The 21,201-nt window shown below is 45.3% G+C and overlaps 1 protein-coding gene across 1 annotated transcript in view; it reads right to left on the bottom strand.

Moving 5' to 3' along the window:
• The window catches only part of LOC130345063 (protein kinase C alpha type), a gene marked incomplete at its 3' end in the record, with an annotated part of 139,606 nt that overhangs the window by 17,125 nt on the left and 101,280 nt on the right, over positions 1-21,201 (bottom strand). The window contains exons 5-7 of the mRNA XM_056554475.1: positions 16,185-16,341; positions 15,971-16,105; positions 11,663-11,759 (exon numbers count right to left, since the gene is read on the bottom strand). Of these exons, the coding sequence (XP_056410450.1) occupies positions 11,663-11,759; positions 15,971-16,105; positions 16,185-16,341 (389 nt within the window). The remainder of the gene's footprint in view (positions 1-11,662; positions 11,760-15,970; positions 16,106-16,184; positions 16,342-21,201) is intronic.

Genomic DNA, 21,201 nt, shown 5'->3' on the forward strand with positions numbered 1-21,201 from the left:
GTGCCATCTAGTGGTCAATACTGGACTACCCTCTATATCACTACACCAGTGCCATCTAGTGGTCAATACTATACTACCCTCTATATCACTACACCAGTGCCATCTAGTGGTCAATACTAAACTACCCTCTATATCACTACACCAGTGCCATCTAGTGATCAATACTATACTACCCTCTATATCACTACACCAGTGCCATCTAGTGATCAATACTATACTACCCTCTATATCACTACACCAGTGCCATCTAGTGGTCAATACTGGACTACCATCTATATCACTACACCAGTGCCATCTAGTGATCAATACTGGACTACCCTCTATATCACTACACCAGTGCCATCTAGTGGTCAATACTGGACTACCCTCTATATCACTACACCAGTGCCATCTAGTGATCAATACTGGACTACCCTCTATATCACTACACCAGTGCCATCTAGTGATCAATACTATACTACCCTCTATATCACTACACCAGTGCCATCTAGTGGTCAATACTGGACTACCATCTATATCACTACACCAGTGCCATCTAGTGGTCAATACTATACTACCATCTATATCACTACACCAGTGCCATCTAGTGATCAATACTATACTACCCTCTATATCACTACACCAGTGCCATCTAGTGGTCAATACTAAACTACCCTCTATATCACTACACCAGTGCCATCTAGTGATCAATACTATACTACCCTCTATATCACTACACCAGTGCCATCTAGTGATCAATACTATACTACCCTCTATATCACTACACCAGTGCCATCTAGTGGTCAATACTGGACTACCATCTATATCACTACACCAGTGCCATCTAGTGGTCAATACTATACTACCATCTATATCACTACACCAGTGCCATCTAGTGATCAATACTATACTACCCTCTATATCACTACACCAATGCCATCTAGTGGTCAATACTAAACTACCCTCTATATCACTACACCAGTGCCATCTAGTGATCAATACTATACTACCCTCTATATCACTACACCAGTGCCATCTAGTGATCAATACTATACTACCCTCTATATCACTACACCAGTGCCATCTATTGGTCAATACTATACTACCCTCTATATCACTACACCAGTGCCATCTAGTGGTCAATACTGGACTACCATCTATATCACTACACCAGTGCCATCTAGTGATCAATACTGGACTACCCTCTATATCACTACACCAGTGCCATCTAGTGATCAATACTATACTACCCTCTATATCACTACACCAGTGCCATCTAGTGGTCAATACTATACTACCCTCTATATCACTACACCAGTGCCATCTAGTGGTCAATACTGGACTACCATCTATATCACTACACCAGTGCCATCTAGTGATCAATACTGGACTACCATCTATATCACTACACCAGTGCCATCTAGTGGTCAATACTATACTACCATCTATATCACTACACCAGTACCATCTAGTGATCAATACTATACTACCCTCTATATCACTACACCAGTGCCATCTAGTGGTCAATACTATACTACCCTCTATATCACTACACCAGTGCCATCTAGTGGTCAATACTAGACTACCATCTATATCACTACACCAGTGCCATCTAGTGATCAATACTGGACTACCCTCTATATCACTACACCAGTGCCATCTAGTGATCAATACTATACTACCATCTATATCACTACACCAGTGCCATCTAGTGGTCAATACTGGACTACCCTCTATATCACTACACCAGTGCCATCTAGTGATCAATACTATACTACCATCTATATCACTACACCAGTGCCATCTAGTGGTCAATACTGGACTACCCTCTATATCACTACACCAGTGCCATCTAGTGGTCAATACTATACTACCATCTATATCACTACACCAGTGCCATCTAGTGATCAATACTGGACTACCATATATATCACTACACCAGTGCCATCTAGTGGTCAATACTATACTACCATCTATATCACTACACCAGTGCCATCTAGTGGTCAATACTATACTACCCTCTATATCACTACACCAGTGCCATCTAGTGGTCAATACTGGACTACCATCTATATCACTACACCAGTGCCATCTAGTGATCAATACTGGACTACCATCTATATCACTACACCAGTGCCATCTAGTGGTCAATACTGGACTACCCTCTATATCACTACACCAGTGCCATCTAGTGATCAATACTATACTACCATCTATATCACTACACCAGTGCCATCTAGTGGTCAATACTGGACTACCCTCTATATCACTACACCAGTGCCATCTAGTGGTCAATACTATACTACCATCTATATCACTACACCAGTGCCATCTAGTGATCAATACTATACTACCCTCTATATCACTACACCAGTGCCATCTAGTGGTCAATACTATACTACCCTCTATATCACTACACCAGTGCCATCTAGTGGTCAATACTATACTACCCTCTATATCACTACACCAGTGCCATCTAGTGGTCAATACTAGACTACCCTCTATATCACTACACCAGTGCCATCTAGTGGTCAATACTATACTACCCTCTATATCACTACACCAGTGTCATCTAGTGGTCAATACTGGACTACCATATATATCACTACACCAGTGCCATCTAGTGGTCAATACTATACTACCCTCTATATCACTACACCAGTGCCATCTAGTGGTCAATACTATACTACCCTCTATATCACTACACCAGTGCCATCTAGTGGTCAATACTAGACTACCCTCTATATCACTACACCAGTGCCATCTAGTGGTCAATACTAGACTACCCTCTATATCACTACACCAGTGCCATCTAGTGGTCAATACTATACTACCCTCTATCACTACACCAGTGCCATCTAGTGATCAATACTATACTACCCTCTATATCACTACACCAGTGCCATCTAGTGGTCAATACTATACTACCATCTATATCACTACACCAGTGCCATCTAGTGATCAATACTGGACTACCATATATATCACTACACCAGTGCCATCTAGTGGTCAATACTATACTACCCTCTATATCACTACACCAGTGCCATCTAGTGGTCAATACTAGACTACCCTCTATATCACTACACCAGTGCCATCTAGTGGTCAATACTATACTACCCTCTATATCACTACACCAGTGCCATCTAGTGATCAATACTATACTACCCTCTATATCACTACACCAGTGCCATCTAGTGGTCAATACTAGACTACCCTCTATATCACTACACCAGTGCCATCTAGTGGTCAATACTATACTACCCTCTATATCACTACACCAGTGCCATCTAGTGGTCAATACTAGACTACCCTCTATATCACTACACCAGTGCCATCTAGTGGTCAATACTAGACTACCCTCTATATCACTACACCAGTGCCATCTAGTGGTCAATACTATACTACCCTCTATATCACTACACCAGTGCCATCTAGTGGTCCAGGGGTGTGGAAATTTAAAAAAAAAAAACTACTTGTCCAAGGGACTAAAGCGGAACACAATCTACTTGTCCCTCAAGAAAATCCACTTGTCCTGGTAGATAAAATAATTTCAACCAAAATAGTACGATCCCCCCCACTAGACCACCAGGGATGGATATTCCTTTAGACACTGCTGTCAACTTAGATCTAATGATTTAATAGCGGCCCCGGTGATCGCAGTATTCCAGGCTATTAGCGGCGGGAGAGCTGTAGCTCCTTTTACACCAGAGGCAAGCCCCCCCCCCCCCCCCATCTGACCCCCATAACTCCAATTTTTCTATATACAGGGATGTATGAGGGTAATCTTATGTGCCGTGCTCTGTAGTTTTTATCGGAACCATTTATTGTCAGAACTTTTATTAGGAACGGGGCTTATTCACATATTGTCAGGCCTTGGGCCTGATTATGGAAACATACATGTGTTTTATAATTATATCTGTGTATAAACTAAGACCTGGGGGTGAGAGGTCATTCAGACTGTGTGTTTGTGTATTGCAGTCAATTGGGGTCTGTCTGCTCTTTTGAAGTCAAAGGCCCTTTGAAGCAGCAGGGTGTAAAGGGTCTCTGGTCCCATATATGAGATAAGAGATGCTCCCCCCCCCCCCTCCCCGCCCCTGGTGGGATCAATGGGGAAGGGGGTGGGGGAGGATGAAGGTTTTCCCCTCCAGATAGGCCATTATAAGAACTGAGATACTGGTCAGGGGATAAGCTGACAAGACCATCCTAAGAACAGCTGGAGCCTCACTGAAGGACTGCTATACCATCAAGCTGTAAGAACTTCATCTTTTGTTTTCTGAACTTGTCTTGCTAAACTCTTTTATATATTGTTATACCTGTATGTCATTTGTTTATTTTTATATATATAGCACTGTGATAACTTTTATCAGATTAAATGTTTAATTAATCATCTCTGGTCTTTGATCTCTAAATATATGATCTCACCTTTCTGAAGGCAGCTCTGGTGGAAACACGTTTATCCCAGGGTTAATTTGGTGACTTGCTGGGACTAGTAGTGGATACCTAGAGGTCTGGCGGCTTTAACCCTTGCACCATCACACTCTCTCTAGCGTCTTAGCTGGACCGATAGGGTGTGATCGTGACACATATATACTCACTTTTTAAAATATTTTAATCACAATTTTTCAGCCTTCATAGGGACTTATACACGGAGTCTTTTGATTGGATAACAGTGAACGCCGCTGTGTTACGGGGGCGGGGCGGTTCTGCTTCTCCAGTTTGTGTGGTGCATTTTATTTACTCTAATTTATGTGTCAGAAAATGCTGGAAGTTGCATTTAGTTACTAGATAACTACAACTCCCAGCATGCCCTGATGCAGCCTATGGTTGTGTGGGGGTTGCAGCATGTTGCACTGTATAGTAGTACAGTTAAGGTTATTGTGTAACATGCTGGGAGTTGTAGTTTTGATTTGTGTCAGCTGCAGAGCCATAGTCTGTGTCAAGGAATACTGGGAACTACAGTTAGTAACTACAACACCCAGCATGCCCTGTTACAGCCTATGGCTCTGCAGCTGACCCGAACCAAAACTACAACTCCCAGCATGTTACACTTTATAGTTCTACAGTTCAGGTTATGATGTAACATGCTGGGAGTTGTAGTTTTGGTTCGGGTCAGCTGCAGAGCCATAGGCTGTAACAGGGCATGCTGGGTGTTGTAGTTACTAACTGTAATTCCCAGTATTCCTTGACACAGACTATGGCTCTGCAGCTGACACAAATCAAAACTACAACTCCCAGCATGTTACACTTTATAGTTCTACAGTTCAGGTTATGATGTAACATGCTGGGAGTTGTAGTTTTGGTTCGGGCATGTTTGCGGGCATCCGTGGGGCTCTTGGTCGGCAGTGAGTATGAAGGGGGTGATTCTGGGGGTGCAATTCAGTACGGGGGGCCAGAAACCACTATAAATAAAAAACTAGATGGCACAACTGGCAGCAGCACTTGTCAGTCCGCCTCTGTACAAAACATACATCATACACATATCATACATACACCGGCCACTGCCCCCTATATTATACATTACATACATACATCATACATACAGACACATCATACATACACCTGCCCCCCCCACATCATACATTACATACACACATACACACATCATATATACACATCACACATACACTCACACCATACATACACCTGCTGCTGCCCCCTATTTCATACATTACATACACACATCATACATACACCGGGCTGCTGCCCCCTATATCATACATTACATACACACATCATACATACACCTGCTGCTGCCCCCTATATCATACATTACATACACCGGGCTGCTGCCACCTATATCATACATTACATACACACATCATACATACACCTGCTGCTGCCCCCTATATCATACATTACATACACACATCATACATACACCTGCTGCTGCCCCCTATATCATACATTACATACACCGGGCTGCTGCCACCTATATCATACATTACATACACACATCATACATACACCTGCTGCTGCCCCCTATATCATACATTACATACACACATCATACATACACCTGCTGCTGCCCCCTATATCATACATTACATACACACATCATACATACACCTGCTGCCCCCTATATCATACATTACATACACACATCATACATACACCTGCTGCTGCCCCCTATATCATACATTACATACACCGGGCTGCTGCCCCCTATATCATACATTACATACACACATCATACATACACCATACATACACCGGGCTGCTGCCCCCTATATCATACATAACATACACACATCATACATACACCATACATACACCGGGTTGCTGCCCCCTATATCATACATTACATACACACATCATACATACATCTGCTGCTGCCCCCTATATCATAAATTGCATACACACATCATACATAGACATACACCGGGCTGCTGCCCCCTATATCATACATTACATACACCATACACACATCATACATACACCTGCTGCTGCCCCCTATATCATACATTACATACACACATCATACATAGACATACACCGGGTTGCTGCCCCCTATATCATACATTACATACACCATACACACACCATACATACACCTGCTGCTGCCCCCTATATCATACATTACATACACACATCATACATTACATACACCGGGTTGCTGCCCCCTATATCATACATTACATACACCATACACACATCATACATACACCTGCTGCTGCCCCCTATATCATACATTGCATACACACATCATTCATACACCATACACACATCATACATTACATACACCAGGCTGCTGCCCCCTATATCATACATTACATACACCATACACACATCATACATACACCTGCTGCTGCCCCCTATATCATACATTGCATACACACATCACACATACACCATACACACATCATACATACACCATACACACATCATACATTACATACACCGGGCTGCCGCCCCCTATATCATACATTACATACAACATACACACATCATACATACACCTGCTGCTGCCCCCTATATCATACATTGCATACACACATCATACATAGACATACACCGGGCTGCTGCCCCCTATATCATACATTGCATACACACATCACACATTCACCATACACACATCATACATTACATACACCGGGCTGCTGCCCCCTATATCATACATTACATACACACATCACACATACACCATACACACATCATACATAGACATACACCGGGCTGCTGCCCCCTATATCATACATTACATACACACATCACACATACACCATACATAGACATACTCCAGGCTGCTGCCCCCTATATCATACATTACATACACCATACACACATCATACATACACCTGCTGCTGCCCCCTATATCATACATTGCATACACACATCATACATAGACATACACCTGCTGCTGCCCCCTATATCATACATTACATACACACATCACACACATCATACATACACCTGCTGCTGCCCCCTATATCATACATTACATACACACATCATACATTACATACACCGGGCTGCTGCCCCCTATATCATACATTACATACACAAATCACACATACACCATACATAGACATACTCCAGGCTGCTGCCCCCTATATCATACATTGCATACACACATCACACATACACCATACACACATCATACATTACATACACCGGGCTGCCGCCCCCTATATCATACATTACATACAACATACACACATCATACATACACCTGCTGCTGCCCCCTATATCATACATTACATACACACATCACACATACACCATACACACATCATACATTACATACACCGGGCTGCCGCCCCCTATATCATACATTACATACAACATACACACATCATACATACACCTGCTGCTGCCCCCTATATCATACATTGCATACACACATCATACATAGACATACACCGGGCTGCTGCCCCCTATATCATACATTGCATACACACATCACACATTCACCATACACACATCATACATTACATACACCGGGCTGCTGCCCCCTATATCATACATTACATACACACATCACACATACACCATACATAGACATACTCCAGGCTGCTGCCCCCTATATCATACATTACATACACCATACACACATCATACATACACCTGCTGCTGCCCCCTATATCATACATTGCATACACACATCATACATAGACATACACCTGCTGCTGCCCCCTATATCATACATTACATACACACATCATACATACACCTGCTGCTGCCCCCTATATCATACATTACATACACACATCATACATTACATACACCGGGCTGCTGCCCCCTATATCATACATTACATACACCATACACACATCATACATACACCGGCTGCTGCCACCTATATCATACATTGCATACACACATCATTCATACACCTGCTGCTGCCCCCTATATCATACATTATATACACACATCATTCATACACCTGCTGCTGCCCCCTATATCATACATTACATACACACATCATACATTACATACACCGGGCTGCTGCCCCCTATATCATACATTACATACACACATCACACATCACACATACACCATACATAGACATACTCCAGGCTGCTGCCCCCTATATCATACATTACATACACCATACACACATCATACATACACCTGCTGCTGCCCCCTATATCATACATTGCATACACACATCATACATAGACATACACCGGGCTGCTGCCCCCTATATCATACATTACATACACCATACACACATCATACATACACCTGCTGCTGCCCCCTATATCATACATTGCATACACACATCATACATACACCATACACACATCATACATTACATACACCGGGCTGCTGCCCCCTATATCATACATTACATACACCATACACACATCATACATACACCTGCTGCTGCCCCCTATATCATACATTACATACACACATCATACACACACCTGCTGCTGCCCCCTATATCATACATTGCATACACACATCACACATTCACCATACACACATCATACATTACATACACCGGGCTGCTGCCCCCTATATCATACATTACATACACCATACACACATCATACATACACCTGCTGCTGCCCCCTATATCATACATTACATACACACATCATACATACACCATACACACATCATACATTACATATACCGGGCTGCTGCCCCCTATATCATATATTACATACACCATACACACATCATACATACACCTGCTGCTGCCCCCTATATCATACATTGCATACACACATCATACATACACCATACACACATCATACATTACATACACCGGGCTGCTGCCCCCTATATCATACATTACATACACCATACACACATCATACATACATCATACATACACCTGCTGCTGCCCCCTATATCATACATTACATACACACATCATACACACACCTGCTGCTGCCCCCTATACCATACATTGCATACACACATCACACATTCACCATACACACATCATACATTACATACACCGGGCTGCTGCCCCCTATATCATACATTACATACACCATACACACATCATACATACACCTGCTGCTGCCCTCTATATCATACATTGCATACACACATCACACATTCACCATACACCGGGCTGCTGCCCCCTATATCATACATTACATACACCATACACACATCATACATACACCTGCTGCTGCCCCCTATATCATACATTACATACACACATCATACATACACCATACACACATCATACATTACATACACCGGGCTGCTGCCCCCTATATCATACATTACATACACCATACACACATCATACATACACCTGCTGCTGCCCCCTATATCATACATTGCATACACCATACACACATCATACATACATCATACATACACCTGCTGCTGCCCCCTATATCATACATTACATACACACATCACACATCATACATAGACATACACCGGGCTGCTGCCCCCTATATCATACATTACATACACACATCATACATTACATACACCGGGTTGCTGCCCCCTATATCATACATTACATACACCATACACACATCATACATACACCTGCTGCTGCCCCCTATATCATACATTACATACACACATCATACATACACCTGCTGCTGCCCCCTATATCATACATTACATACACCATACACACATCATACATACATCATACATACACCTGCTGCCCCCTATATCATACATTACATACACACATCACACATACACCATACACACATCATACATAGACATACACCGGGCTGCTGCCCCCTATATCATACATTACATACACACATCATACATTACATACACCGGGTTGCTGCCCCCTATATCATACATTACATACACCATACACACATCATACATACACCTGCTGCTGCCCCCTATATCATACATTACATACACACATCATACATAGACATACACCGGGCTGCTGCCCCCTATATCATACATTACATACACACATCACACATACACCATACACACATCACTACACCAGTGCCATCTAGTGGTCAATACTATACTACCCTCTATATCACTACACCAGTGCCATCTAGTGATCAATACTATACTACCCTCTATATCACTACACCAGTGCCATCTAGTAGTCAATACTGGACTACCATCTATATCACTACACCAGTGCCATCTAGTGGTCAATACTGGACTACCCTCTATATCACTACACCAGTGCCATCTAGTGATCAATACTATACTACCCTCTATATCACTACACCAGTGCCATCTAGTGATCAATACTATACTACCCTCTATATCACTACACCAGTGCCATCTAGTAGTCAATACTGGACTACCCTCTATATCACTACACCAGTGCCATCTAGTGGTCAATACTGGACTACCCTCTATATCACTACACCAGTGCCATCTAGTGATCAATACTGGACTACCCTCTATATCACTACACCAGTGCCATCTAGTGATCAATACTATACTACCCTCTATATCACTACACCAGTGCCATCTAGTGATCAATACTATACTACCCTCTATATCACTACACCAGTGCCATCTAGTGGTCAATACTGGACTACCCTCTATATCACTACACCAGTGCCATCTAGTGATCAATACTATACTACCCTCTATATCACTACACCAGTGCCATCTAGTGATCAATACTGGACTACCCTCTATATCACTACACCAGTGCCATCTAGTGATCAATACTATACTACCCTCTATATCACTACACCAGTGCCATCTAGTGATCAATACTGGACTACCCTCTATATCACTACACCAGTGCCATCTAGTGATCAATACTGGACTACCATCTATATCACTACACCAGTGCCATCTAGTGGTCAATACTGGACTACCCTCTATATCACTACACCAGTGCCATCTTGTGGTTAGTAGAGGGTACTGCTATCTATATCACTACACCAGTGCCATCTTGTGGTTAGTAGAGGGTACTGCTATCTATATCACTACACCAGTGCCATCTTGTGGTTAGTAGAGGGTACTGCTATCTATATCACTACACCAGTGCCATCTTTTGGTTAGTAGAGGGTACTGCCATTTATATCACCACACCAGTGCCATCTAGAGTTTAATAGCGGTTACTGACAATGCCAGGCTGTACTCTCCTCCATTGCACTGGTCCTGCAGGAGGTTGATGGCCATGAGGTGGCGCTGTCATGGTAAGGATAATCACTGTATGATCAGGAGACACAGCCGCAATGTAGGAGGAGAAAGCAGTTCTAATAGTCACTCCGGCGTTATACGCAATGTAGGCGATTAAGATTTGCACCTCAAACTTCTGGCGCAGCTCCAGGTTCCCGTCGTCATCGGCCTCGGGGATGGGTACGTTGTAATACTCGCCCTCCTCCTGGTTCAGCAGTTTGTACCTGAGGAGATAGGAGGTCAGAGGGTGAAGAGAGAGAGGGGAGGTCAGAGGGTGAAGAGAGAGAGGGGAGGTCAGAGGGTGAAGAGAGAGAGGGGAGGTCAGAGGGTGAAGAGAGAGAGGGGAGGTCAGAGGGTGAAGAGAGAGAGGGGAGGTCAGAGGGTGAAGAGAGAGAGGGGAGGTCAGAGGGTGAAGAGAGAGAGGGGAGGTCAGAGGGTGAAGAGAGAGAGGGGAGGTCAGAGGGTGAAGAGAGAGAGGGGAGGTCAGAGGGTGAAGAGAGAGAGGGGAGGTCAGAGGGTGAAGAGAGGAGAGGTCAGAGGGTGAAGAGAGAGAGGAGGTCAGAGGGTGAAGAGAGAGAGGAGGTCAGAGGGTGAAGAGAGGAGAGGTCAGAGGGTGAAGAGAGAGAGGAGGTCAGAGGGTGAAGAGAGAGAGGAGGTCAGAGGGTGAAGAGAGAGAGGAGGTCAGAGGGTGAAGAGAGAGAGGAGGTCAGAGGGTGAAGAGAGAGAGGAGGTCAGAGGGTGAAGAGAGAGAGGAGGTCAGAGGGTGAAGAGAGAGAGGAGGTCAGAGGGTGAAGAGAGAGAGGAGGTCAGAGGGTGAAGGGAGAGAGGAGGTCAGAGGGTGAAGAGAGAGAGGAGGTCAGAGGGTGAAGAGAGAGAGGAGGTCAGAGGGTGAAGAGAGAGAGGAGGTCAGAGGGTGAAGAGAGAGAGGGGAGGTCAGAGGGTGAAGAGAGAGAGGGGAGGTCAGAGGGTGAAGAGAGAGAGGAGGTCAGAGGGTGAAGAGAGAGAGGAGGTCAGAGGGTGAAGAGAGAGAGGAGGTCAGAGGGTGAAGAGAGAGAGGAGGTCAGAGGGTGAAGAGAGAGAGGAGAGGTCAGAGGGTGAAGAGAGAGAGGAGGTCAGAGGGTGAAGAGAGAGAGGAGGTCAGAGGGTGAAGAGAGGAGAGGTCAGAGGGTGAAGAGAGAGGAGAGGTCAGAGGGTGAAGAGAGAGGAGAGGTCAGAGGGTGAAGAGAGAGGAGAGGTCAGAGGGTGAAGAGAGAGGAGAGGTCAGAGGGTGAAGAGAGGAGAGGTCAGAGGGTGAAGAGAGGAGAGGTCAGAGGGTGAAGAGAGAGGAGGTCAGAGGGTGAAGAGAGAGGAGGTCAGAGGGTGAAGAGAGAAAGGGGAGGTCAGAGGGTGAAGAGAGAAAGGGGAGGTCAGAGGGTGAAGAGAGAGAGGGGAGATCAGAGGGTGAAGAGAGGAGAGGTCAGAGGGTGAAGAGAGGAGAGGTCAGAGGGTGAAGAGAGGAGAGGTCAGAGGGTGAAGAGAGGAGAGGTCAGAGGGTGAAGAGAGGAGAGGTCAGAGGGTGAAGAGAGGAGAGGTCAGAGGGTGAAGAGAGGAGAGGTCAGAGGGTGAAGAGAGGAGAGGTCAGAGGGTGAAGAGAGGAGAGGTCAGAGGGTGAAGAGAGGAGAGGTCAGAGGGTGAAGAGAGAGGAGGTCAGAGGGTGAAGAGAGAGGAGGTCAGAGGGTGAAGAGAGAGGAGGTCAGAGGGTGAAGAGAGAGGAGGTCAGAGGGTGAAGAGAGAGGAGGTCAGAGGGTGAAGAGAGAGGAGGTCAGAGGGTGAAGAGAGGAGGTCAGAGGGTGAAGAGAGGAGGTCAGAGGGTGAAGAGGGGAGGTCAGAGGGTGAAGAGAGGAGGTCAGAGGGTGAAGAGAGGAGGTCAGAGGGTGAAGAGAGGAGGTCAGAGGGTGAAGAGAGGAGGTCAGAGGGTGAAGAGAGGAGGTCAGAGGGTGAAGAGAGGAGGTCAGAGGGTGAAGAGAGAGAGGGGGGAGGTCAGAGGGTGAAGAGAGAGAGAGGGGAGGTCAGAGGGTGAAGAGAGAGAGAGGGGAGGTCAGAGGGTGAAGAGAGGAGAGGTCAGAGGGTGAAGAGAGAGGAGGTCAGAGGGTGAAGAGAGAGGAGGTCAGAGGGTGAAGAGAGAGGAGGTCAGAGGGTGAAGAGAGAGGAGAGGTCAGAGGGTGAAGAGAGAGGAGAGGTCAGAGGGTGAAGAGAGAGGAGAGGTCAGAGGGTGAAGAGAGAGGAGAGGTCAGAGGGTGAAGAGAGAGGAGAGGTCAGAGGGTGAAGAGAGAGGAGAGGTCAGAGGGTGAAGAGAGAGGAGAGGTCAGAGGGTGAAAAGAGAGGAGAGGTCAGAGGGTGAAGAGAGGAGAGGTCAGAGGGTGAAGAGAGGAGAGGTCAGAGGGTGAAGAGAGGAGAGGTCAGAGGGTGAAGAGAGGAGAGGTCAGAGGGTGAAGAGAGGAGAGGTCAGAGGGTGAAGAGAGGAGAGGTCAGAGGGTGAAGAGAGGAGAGGTCAGAGGGTGAAGAGAGGAGAGGTCAGAGGGTGAAGAGAGGAGAGGTCAGAGGGTGAAGAGAGGAGAGGTCAGAGGGTGAAGAGAGGAGAGGTCAGAGGGTGAAGAGAGGAGAGGTCAGAGGGTGAAGAGAGGAGAGGTCAGAGGGTGAAGAGAGAGGAGGTCAGAGGGTGAAGAGAGAGGAGGTCAGAGGGTGAAGAGAGAGGAGGTCAGAGGGTGAAGAGAGAGGAGGTCAGAGGGTGAAGAGAGGAGAGGTCAGAGGGTGAAGAGAGGAGAGGTCAGAGGGTGAAGAGAGGAGAGGTCAGAGGGTGAAGAGAGGAGGTCAGAGGGTGAAGAGAGGAGGTCAGAGGGTGAAGAGAGGAGAGGTCAGTGGGTGAAGAGAGAGGAGGTCAGAGGGTGAAGAGAGAAGGTCAGAGGGTGAAGAGAGAGGAGAGGTCAGAGGGTGAAGAGAGAGGAGGTCAGAGGGTGAAGAGAGAGGAGAGGTCAGAGGGTGAAGAGAGAGGAGAGGTCAGAGGGTGAAGAGAGAGGAGGTCAGAGGGTGAAGAGAGGAGGTCAGAGGGTGAAGAGAGGAGGTCAGAGGGTGAAGAGAGGAGGTCAGAGGGTGAAGAGAGGAGGTCAGAGGGTGAAGAGAGGAGGTCAGAGGGTGAAGAGAGGAGGTCAGAGGGTGAAGAGAGGAGGTCAGAGGGTGAAGAGAGAGAGGGGGGAGGTCAGAGGGTGAAGAGAGAGAGAGGGGAGGTCAGAGGGTGAAGAGAGAGAGAGGGGAGGTCAGAGGGTGAAGAGAGGAGAGGTCAGAGGGTGAAGAGAGAGGAGGTCAGAGGGTGAAGAGAGAGGAGGTCAGAGGGTGAAGAGAGAGGAGGTCAGAGGGTGAAGAGAGAGGAGAGGTCAGAGGGTGAAGAGAGAGGAGAGGTCAGAGGGTGAAGAGAGAGGAGAGGTCAGAGGGTGAAGAGAGAGGAGAGGTCAGAGGGTGAAGAGAGAGGAGAGGTCAGAGGGTGAAGAGAGAGGAGAGGTCAGAGGGTGAAAAGAGAGGAGAGGTCAGAGGGTGAAGAGAGGAGAGGTCAGAGGGTGAAGAGAGGAGAGGTCAGAGGGTGAAGAGAGGAGAGGTCAGAGGGTGAAGAGAGGAGAGGTCAGAGGGTGAAGAGAGGAGAGGTCAGAGGGTGAAGAGAGGAGAGGTCAGAGGGTGAAGAGAGGAGAGGTCAGAGGGTGAAGAGAGGAGAGGTCAGAGGGTGAAGAGAGGAGAGGTCAGAGGGTGAAGAGAGGAGAGGTCAGAGGGTGAAGAGAGGAGAGGTCAGAGGGTGAAGAGAGGAGAGGTCAGAGGGTGAAGAGAGGAGAGGTCAGAGGGTGAAGAGAGAGGAGGTCAGAGGGTGAAGAGAGAGGAGGTCAGAGGGTGAAGAGAGAGGAGGTCAGAGGGTGAAGAGAGAGGAGGTCAGAGGGTGAAGAGAGGAGAGGTCAGAGGGTGAAGAGAGGAGAGGTCAGAGGGTGAAGAGAGGAGAGGTCAGAGGGTGAAGAGAGGAGGTCAGAGGGTGAAGAGAGGAGGTCAGAGGGTGAAGAGAGGAGAGGTCAGTGGGTGAAGAGAGAGGAGGTCAGAGGGTGAAGAGAGAAGGTCAGAGGGTGAAGAGAGAGGAGAGGTCAGAGGGTGAAGAGAGAGGAGGTCAGAGGGTGAAGAGAGAGGAGAGGTCAGAGGGTGAAGAGAGAGGAGAGGTCAGAGGGTGAAGAGAGAGGAGGTCAGAGGGTGAAGAGAGGAGGTCAGAGGGTGAAGAGAGGAGGTCAGAGGGTGAAGAGAGAAGGTCAGAGGGTGAAGAGAGGAGGTCAGAGGGTGAAGAGAGGAGGTCAGAGGGTGAAGAGAGGAGGTCAGAGGGTGAAGAGTGCCAGTAGATGGGGTCCCGGGTCCCGTAGGGTATGCCCCTCACCAGCCGCACGCCGGCATCTTAATCAGCTCCGACACCCCGAAGGAGAAGGAGCCCATGAAGTCATTGCGGGTGGTGCGGTCCCAGTCCCAAATCTCGATGGACAGGCGCCGGTCCTTGTCTGACGGCTTCAGTTTACTGAGATATAAGAGAAAGAGAGTAAGATGGCAGCTGCACCAGAGCCCCTCCCCCAGCCCCGCCCCTTGCGAGGACGCACAAGGTGAAGGACTCGTTCCAGGCGGGGTTCAGCGTGGAGCGGATGGTCCTGGTCTTCTTTTTACTCTCATTCTTGGGGTCAGGGATCAGCTTTAGCTTCACGTAGGGGTCACTCAGACCATTGGGGTCCATAGGGATCAGGTTCTTGGCATCTCGAACTGCAGGGAAGAAGGAAATCAGTCACATGACACTGACATAACCCCGCCCCCTGGGCACCATTATATTCAGTATATACACAAGGTCACTACATTTATGGTAGGACCGCCCCCTCAGCCCCGCCCAGGAGACTAAACGGGGAGGGGTCTACAACCATCAATAATTAGACTCTACTAGACTCTGGTACTGTGCGGTGTCTATATATACAGAATAAGAGAAGTGGTACTGTGCGGTGTCCATATATACAGAATAAGAGAAGTGGTACTGTGCGGTGTCCATATATACAGAATAAGAGAAGTGGTACTGTGCGATGTCTATATATACAGAATAAGAGAAGAAGTGGTACTGTGCAGTGTCCATATATACAGAATAAGAGAAGTAATACTGTGCGGTGTCTATATATACAGAATAAGAGAAGTGGTACTGTGCGGTGTCCATATATACAGAATAAGAGAAGTAATACTGTGCGGTGTCTATATATACAGAATAAGAGAAGTGGTACTGTACGGTGTCTATATATACAGAATAAGAGAAGAAGTGGTACTGTGCAGTGTCCATATACACAGAATAGGAGAAGTGGTACTGTGCAGTGTCCATATATACAGAATAAGAGAAGTAGTACTGTGCAGTGTCCATATATACAGAATAAGAGAAGTGGTACTGTGCGATGTCTATATACAGAATAAGAGAAGTGGTACTGTGCGGTGTCTATATATACAGAATAAGAGAAGTAATACTGTGCAGTGTCCATATATACAGAATAAGAGAAGAAGTGGTACTGTGCGATGTCTATATATACAGAATAAGAGAAGTGGTACTGTGCGGTGTCTATATATACAGAATAAGAGAAGAGGTACTGTGCGGTGTCCATATATACAGAATAAGAGAAGAAGTGGTACTGTGCGGTGTCTATATATACAGAATAAGAGAAGTGGTACTGTGCAGTGTCTATATATACAGAATAAGAGAAGAAGTGGTACTGTACGGTGTCCATATATACAGAATAAGAGAAGTAGTACTGTGCAGTGTCCATATATACAGACTAAGAGAAGTGGTACTGTGCAGTGTCTATATATACAGAATAAGAGAAGAAGTGGTACTGTGCGGTGTCTATATATACAGAATAAGAGAAGTGGTACTGTGCAGTGTCTATATATATATATACAGAATAAGAGAAGTGGTACTGTGCGATGTCCATATATACAGAATAAGAGAAGTGGTACTGTGCGGTGTCTATATATACAGAATAAGAGAAGTGGTACTGTGCGGTGTCTATATATACAGAATAAGAGAAGTGGTACTGTGCGGTGTCTATATATACAGAATAAGAGAAGTGGTACTGTGCGGTGTCTATATATACAGAATAGGAGAAGTGGTACTGTGCGATGTCCATATATACAGGATAAGAGAAGTGGTACTGTGCGATGTCTATATATACAGAATAAGAGAAGAAGTGGTACTGTGCGGTGTCTATATACAGAATAAGAGAAGTGGTACTGTGCAGTGTCTATATATATATATATACAGAATAAGAGAAGTGGTACTGTGCGGTGTCCATATATACAGAATAAGAGAAGTGTTGCTGTGCGGTGTCTATATATACAGAATAAGAGAAGTAGTACTGTGCGGTGCCCATATATACAGAATAAGAGAAGTAATACTGTGCAGTGTCCATATATACAGAATAAGAGAAGTAGTACTGTGCAGTGTCCATATACACAGAATAAGAGAAGTGTTACTGTGCGGTGTCTATATACAGAATAAGAGAAGTGGTACTGTGCGGTGTCCATATATACAGAATAAGAGAAGTGGTACTGTGCGATGTCTATATATACAGAATAAGAGAAGTAGTACTGTGCAGTGTCCATATATACAGAATAAGAGAAGTAGTACTGTGCAGTGTCCATATATACAGAATAAGAGAAGTAGTACTGTGCAGTGTCCATATATACAGAATAAGAGAAGTGGTACTGTGCGGTGTCCATATATACAGAATAAGAGAAGTAGTACTGTGCAGTGTCCATATATACAGAATAAGAGAAGTGGTTCTGTGCGGTGTCCATATATACAGAATAAGAGAAGTAGTACTGTGCAGTGTCCATATATACAGAAAAAGAGAAGTAATACTGTGCAGTGTCCATATACACAGAATAGGAGAAGTGGTACTGTGCAGTGTCCATATACACAGAATAGGAGAAGTGGTACTGTGCAGTGTCCATATACACAGAATAGGAGAAGTGGTACTGTGCAGTGTCCATATATACAGAATAAGAGAAGTGTTACTGTGCGGTGTCTATATATACAGAATAAGAGAAGTGGTACTGTGCGGTGTCCATATATACAGAATAAGAGAAGTAGTACTGTGCAGTGTCCATATACACAGAATAGGAGAAGTGGTACTGTGCGTTGTCCATATACACAGAATAAGAGAAGTGGTACTGTGCAGTGTCCATATATACAGAATAAGAGAATTGGTACTGTGCGATGTCCATATATACAGAATAAGAGAAGTAGTACTGTGCAGTGTCCATATATACAGAATAGGAGAAGTAGTACTGTGCAGTGTCCATATACACAGAATAGGAGAAGTGGTACTGTGCAGTGTCCATATACACAGAATAGGAGAAGTGGTACTGTGCAGTGTCCATATACACAGAATAAGAGAAGTGGTACTGTGCAGTGTCCATATATACAGAATAAGAGAAGTGGTACTGTGCGGTGTCCATATATACAGAATAAGAGAAGTAGTACTGTGCAGTGTCCATATATACAGAATAAGAGAAGTGGTTCTGTGCGGTGTCCATATATACAGAATAAGAGAAGTAGTACTGTGCAGTGTCCATATATACAGAAAAAGAGAAGTAATACTGTGCAGTGTCCATATACACAGAATAGGAGAAGTGGTACTGTGCAGTGTCCATATACACAGAATAGGAGAAGTGGTACTGTGCAGTGTCCATATATACAGAATAAGAGAATTGGTACTGTGCGATGTCTATATATACAGAATAAGAGAAGTGGTACTGTGCGGTGTCCATATATACAGAATAAGAGAAGTAGTACTGTGCAGTGTCCATATATACAGAATAAGAGAAGTAGTACTGTGCAGTGTCCATATACACAGAATAGGAGAAGTGGTACTGTGCGTTGTCCATATACACAGAATAAGAGAAGTGGTACTGTGCAGTGTCCATATATACAGAATAAGAGAATTGGTACTGTGCGATGTCCATATATACAGAATAAGAGAAGTAGTACTGTGCAGTGTCCATATATACAGAATAGGAGAAGTAGTACTGTGCAGTGTCCATATACACAGAATAGGAGAAGTGGTACTGTGCAGTGTCCATATACACAGAATAGGAGAAGTGGTACTGTGCGTTGTCCATATACACAGAATAGGAGAAGTGGTACTGTGCAGTGTCCATATACACAGAATAGGAGAAGTGGTACTGTGCGTTGTCCATATACACCAGCCCTATACAGAGAGTGCAGTCAGATCCTCAGCTCTTTGACGTCACCACCAGATGTCACTGTTGAGCCATGATTGAGGCTGCGGGATGTAATGAGGAGAATAGGAGAGACCTGGGGGGCAGGGGGGTGGGCGGAGCCAGGGACACAGGGACCCCCTAGAACTCACAGTATTACTTTGGGAGCCTTCGGTTAGGATACATTATCCTCCAGAGCTGAGATGTAGAAAAACACTATTTATTCTCTATCCAAAGGAGAAGTCATAAGTGATAGATGGGGGGGGGGGGTCCTCTGACTGCTGTGACCCCCGACATTCCGACCCCTCCATGTGTTTCTATGGCACGCCTCCTTCCAGCAGACTGGCGGGGCCCCGTTCAGGAGATGGCGGGGGTCACAGCAGTCGGAGGACCCCCCCATCTATCACTTATGACTTCTCCTTTGGATAGAGAATAAATTGTGTTTTTTTACATTATTCCTTTTTTTATAAATCAACTGGCTCCAGAAAGTTAAACAGATTTGTAAATTACTTCTATAAAAAAAATCTTAATCCTTTCAGTACTTATGAGCTTCTGAAGTTAAGGTTGTCCTTTCTTAAGTGCTCTCTGATGACACCTGTCTTGGGAACCGCCCTGTTTAGAAGAGGTTTGCTATGGGGATTTGCTTCTAAACAGGGCGGTTCCCAAGACAGGTGTCATCAGAGAGCACTTAGGAAAGGACAACCTTAACTTCAGAAGCTCATAAGTACTGAAAGGATTAAGATTTTTTTATAGAAGTTATTTACAAATCTGTTTAACTTTCTTGAGCCAGTTGATATATAAAAAAACTTTTTTTCCTGGGTAACCCCTTTAAGGCTGAACTCTAATAATGTTCAGACATAATTAAACAGCAGAATAGTGAGTGCAGCTCTGGAGGATAGACATGATGTAACAGCAGAATAGTGAGTGCAGCTCTGGAGGATAAGACATGATGTAACAGCAGAATAGTGAGTGCAGCTCTGGAGGATAAGATATGATGTAACAGCAGAATAGTGAGTGCAGCTCTGGGGGATAAGACATGATGTAACAGCAGAATAGTGAGTGCAGCTCTGGAGGATAAGACATGATGTAACAGCAGAATAATGAGTGCAGCTCTGGGGGATAAGACATGATGTAACAGCAGAATAGTGAGTGCAGCTCTGGAGGATAAGACATGATGTAACAGAAGAATAGTGAGTGCAGCTCTGGAGGATAAGACATGATGTAACAGCAGAATAGTGAGTGCAGCTCTGGAGGATAAGACATGATGTAACAGCAGAATAGTGAGTGCAGCTCTGGAGGATAAGACATGATGTAACAGCAGAATAGTGAGTGCAGCTCTGGAGGATAATATATGATGTAACAGCAGAATAGTGA

The sequence above is a fragment of the Hyla sarda genome, unplaced genomic scaffold, assembly GCF_029499605.1.
Source record: "Hyla sarda isolate aHylSar1 unplaced genomic scaffold, aHylSar1.hap1 scaffold_741, whole genome shotgun sequence".
Taxonomy (NCBI): domain Eukaryota; kingdom Metazoa; phylum Chordata; class Amphibia; order Anura; family Hylidae; genus Hyla; species Hyla sarda.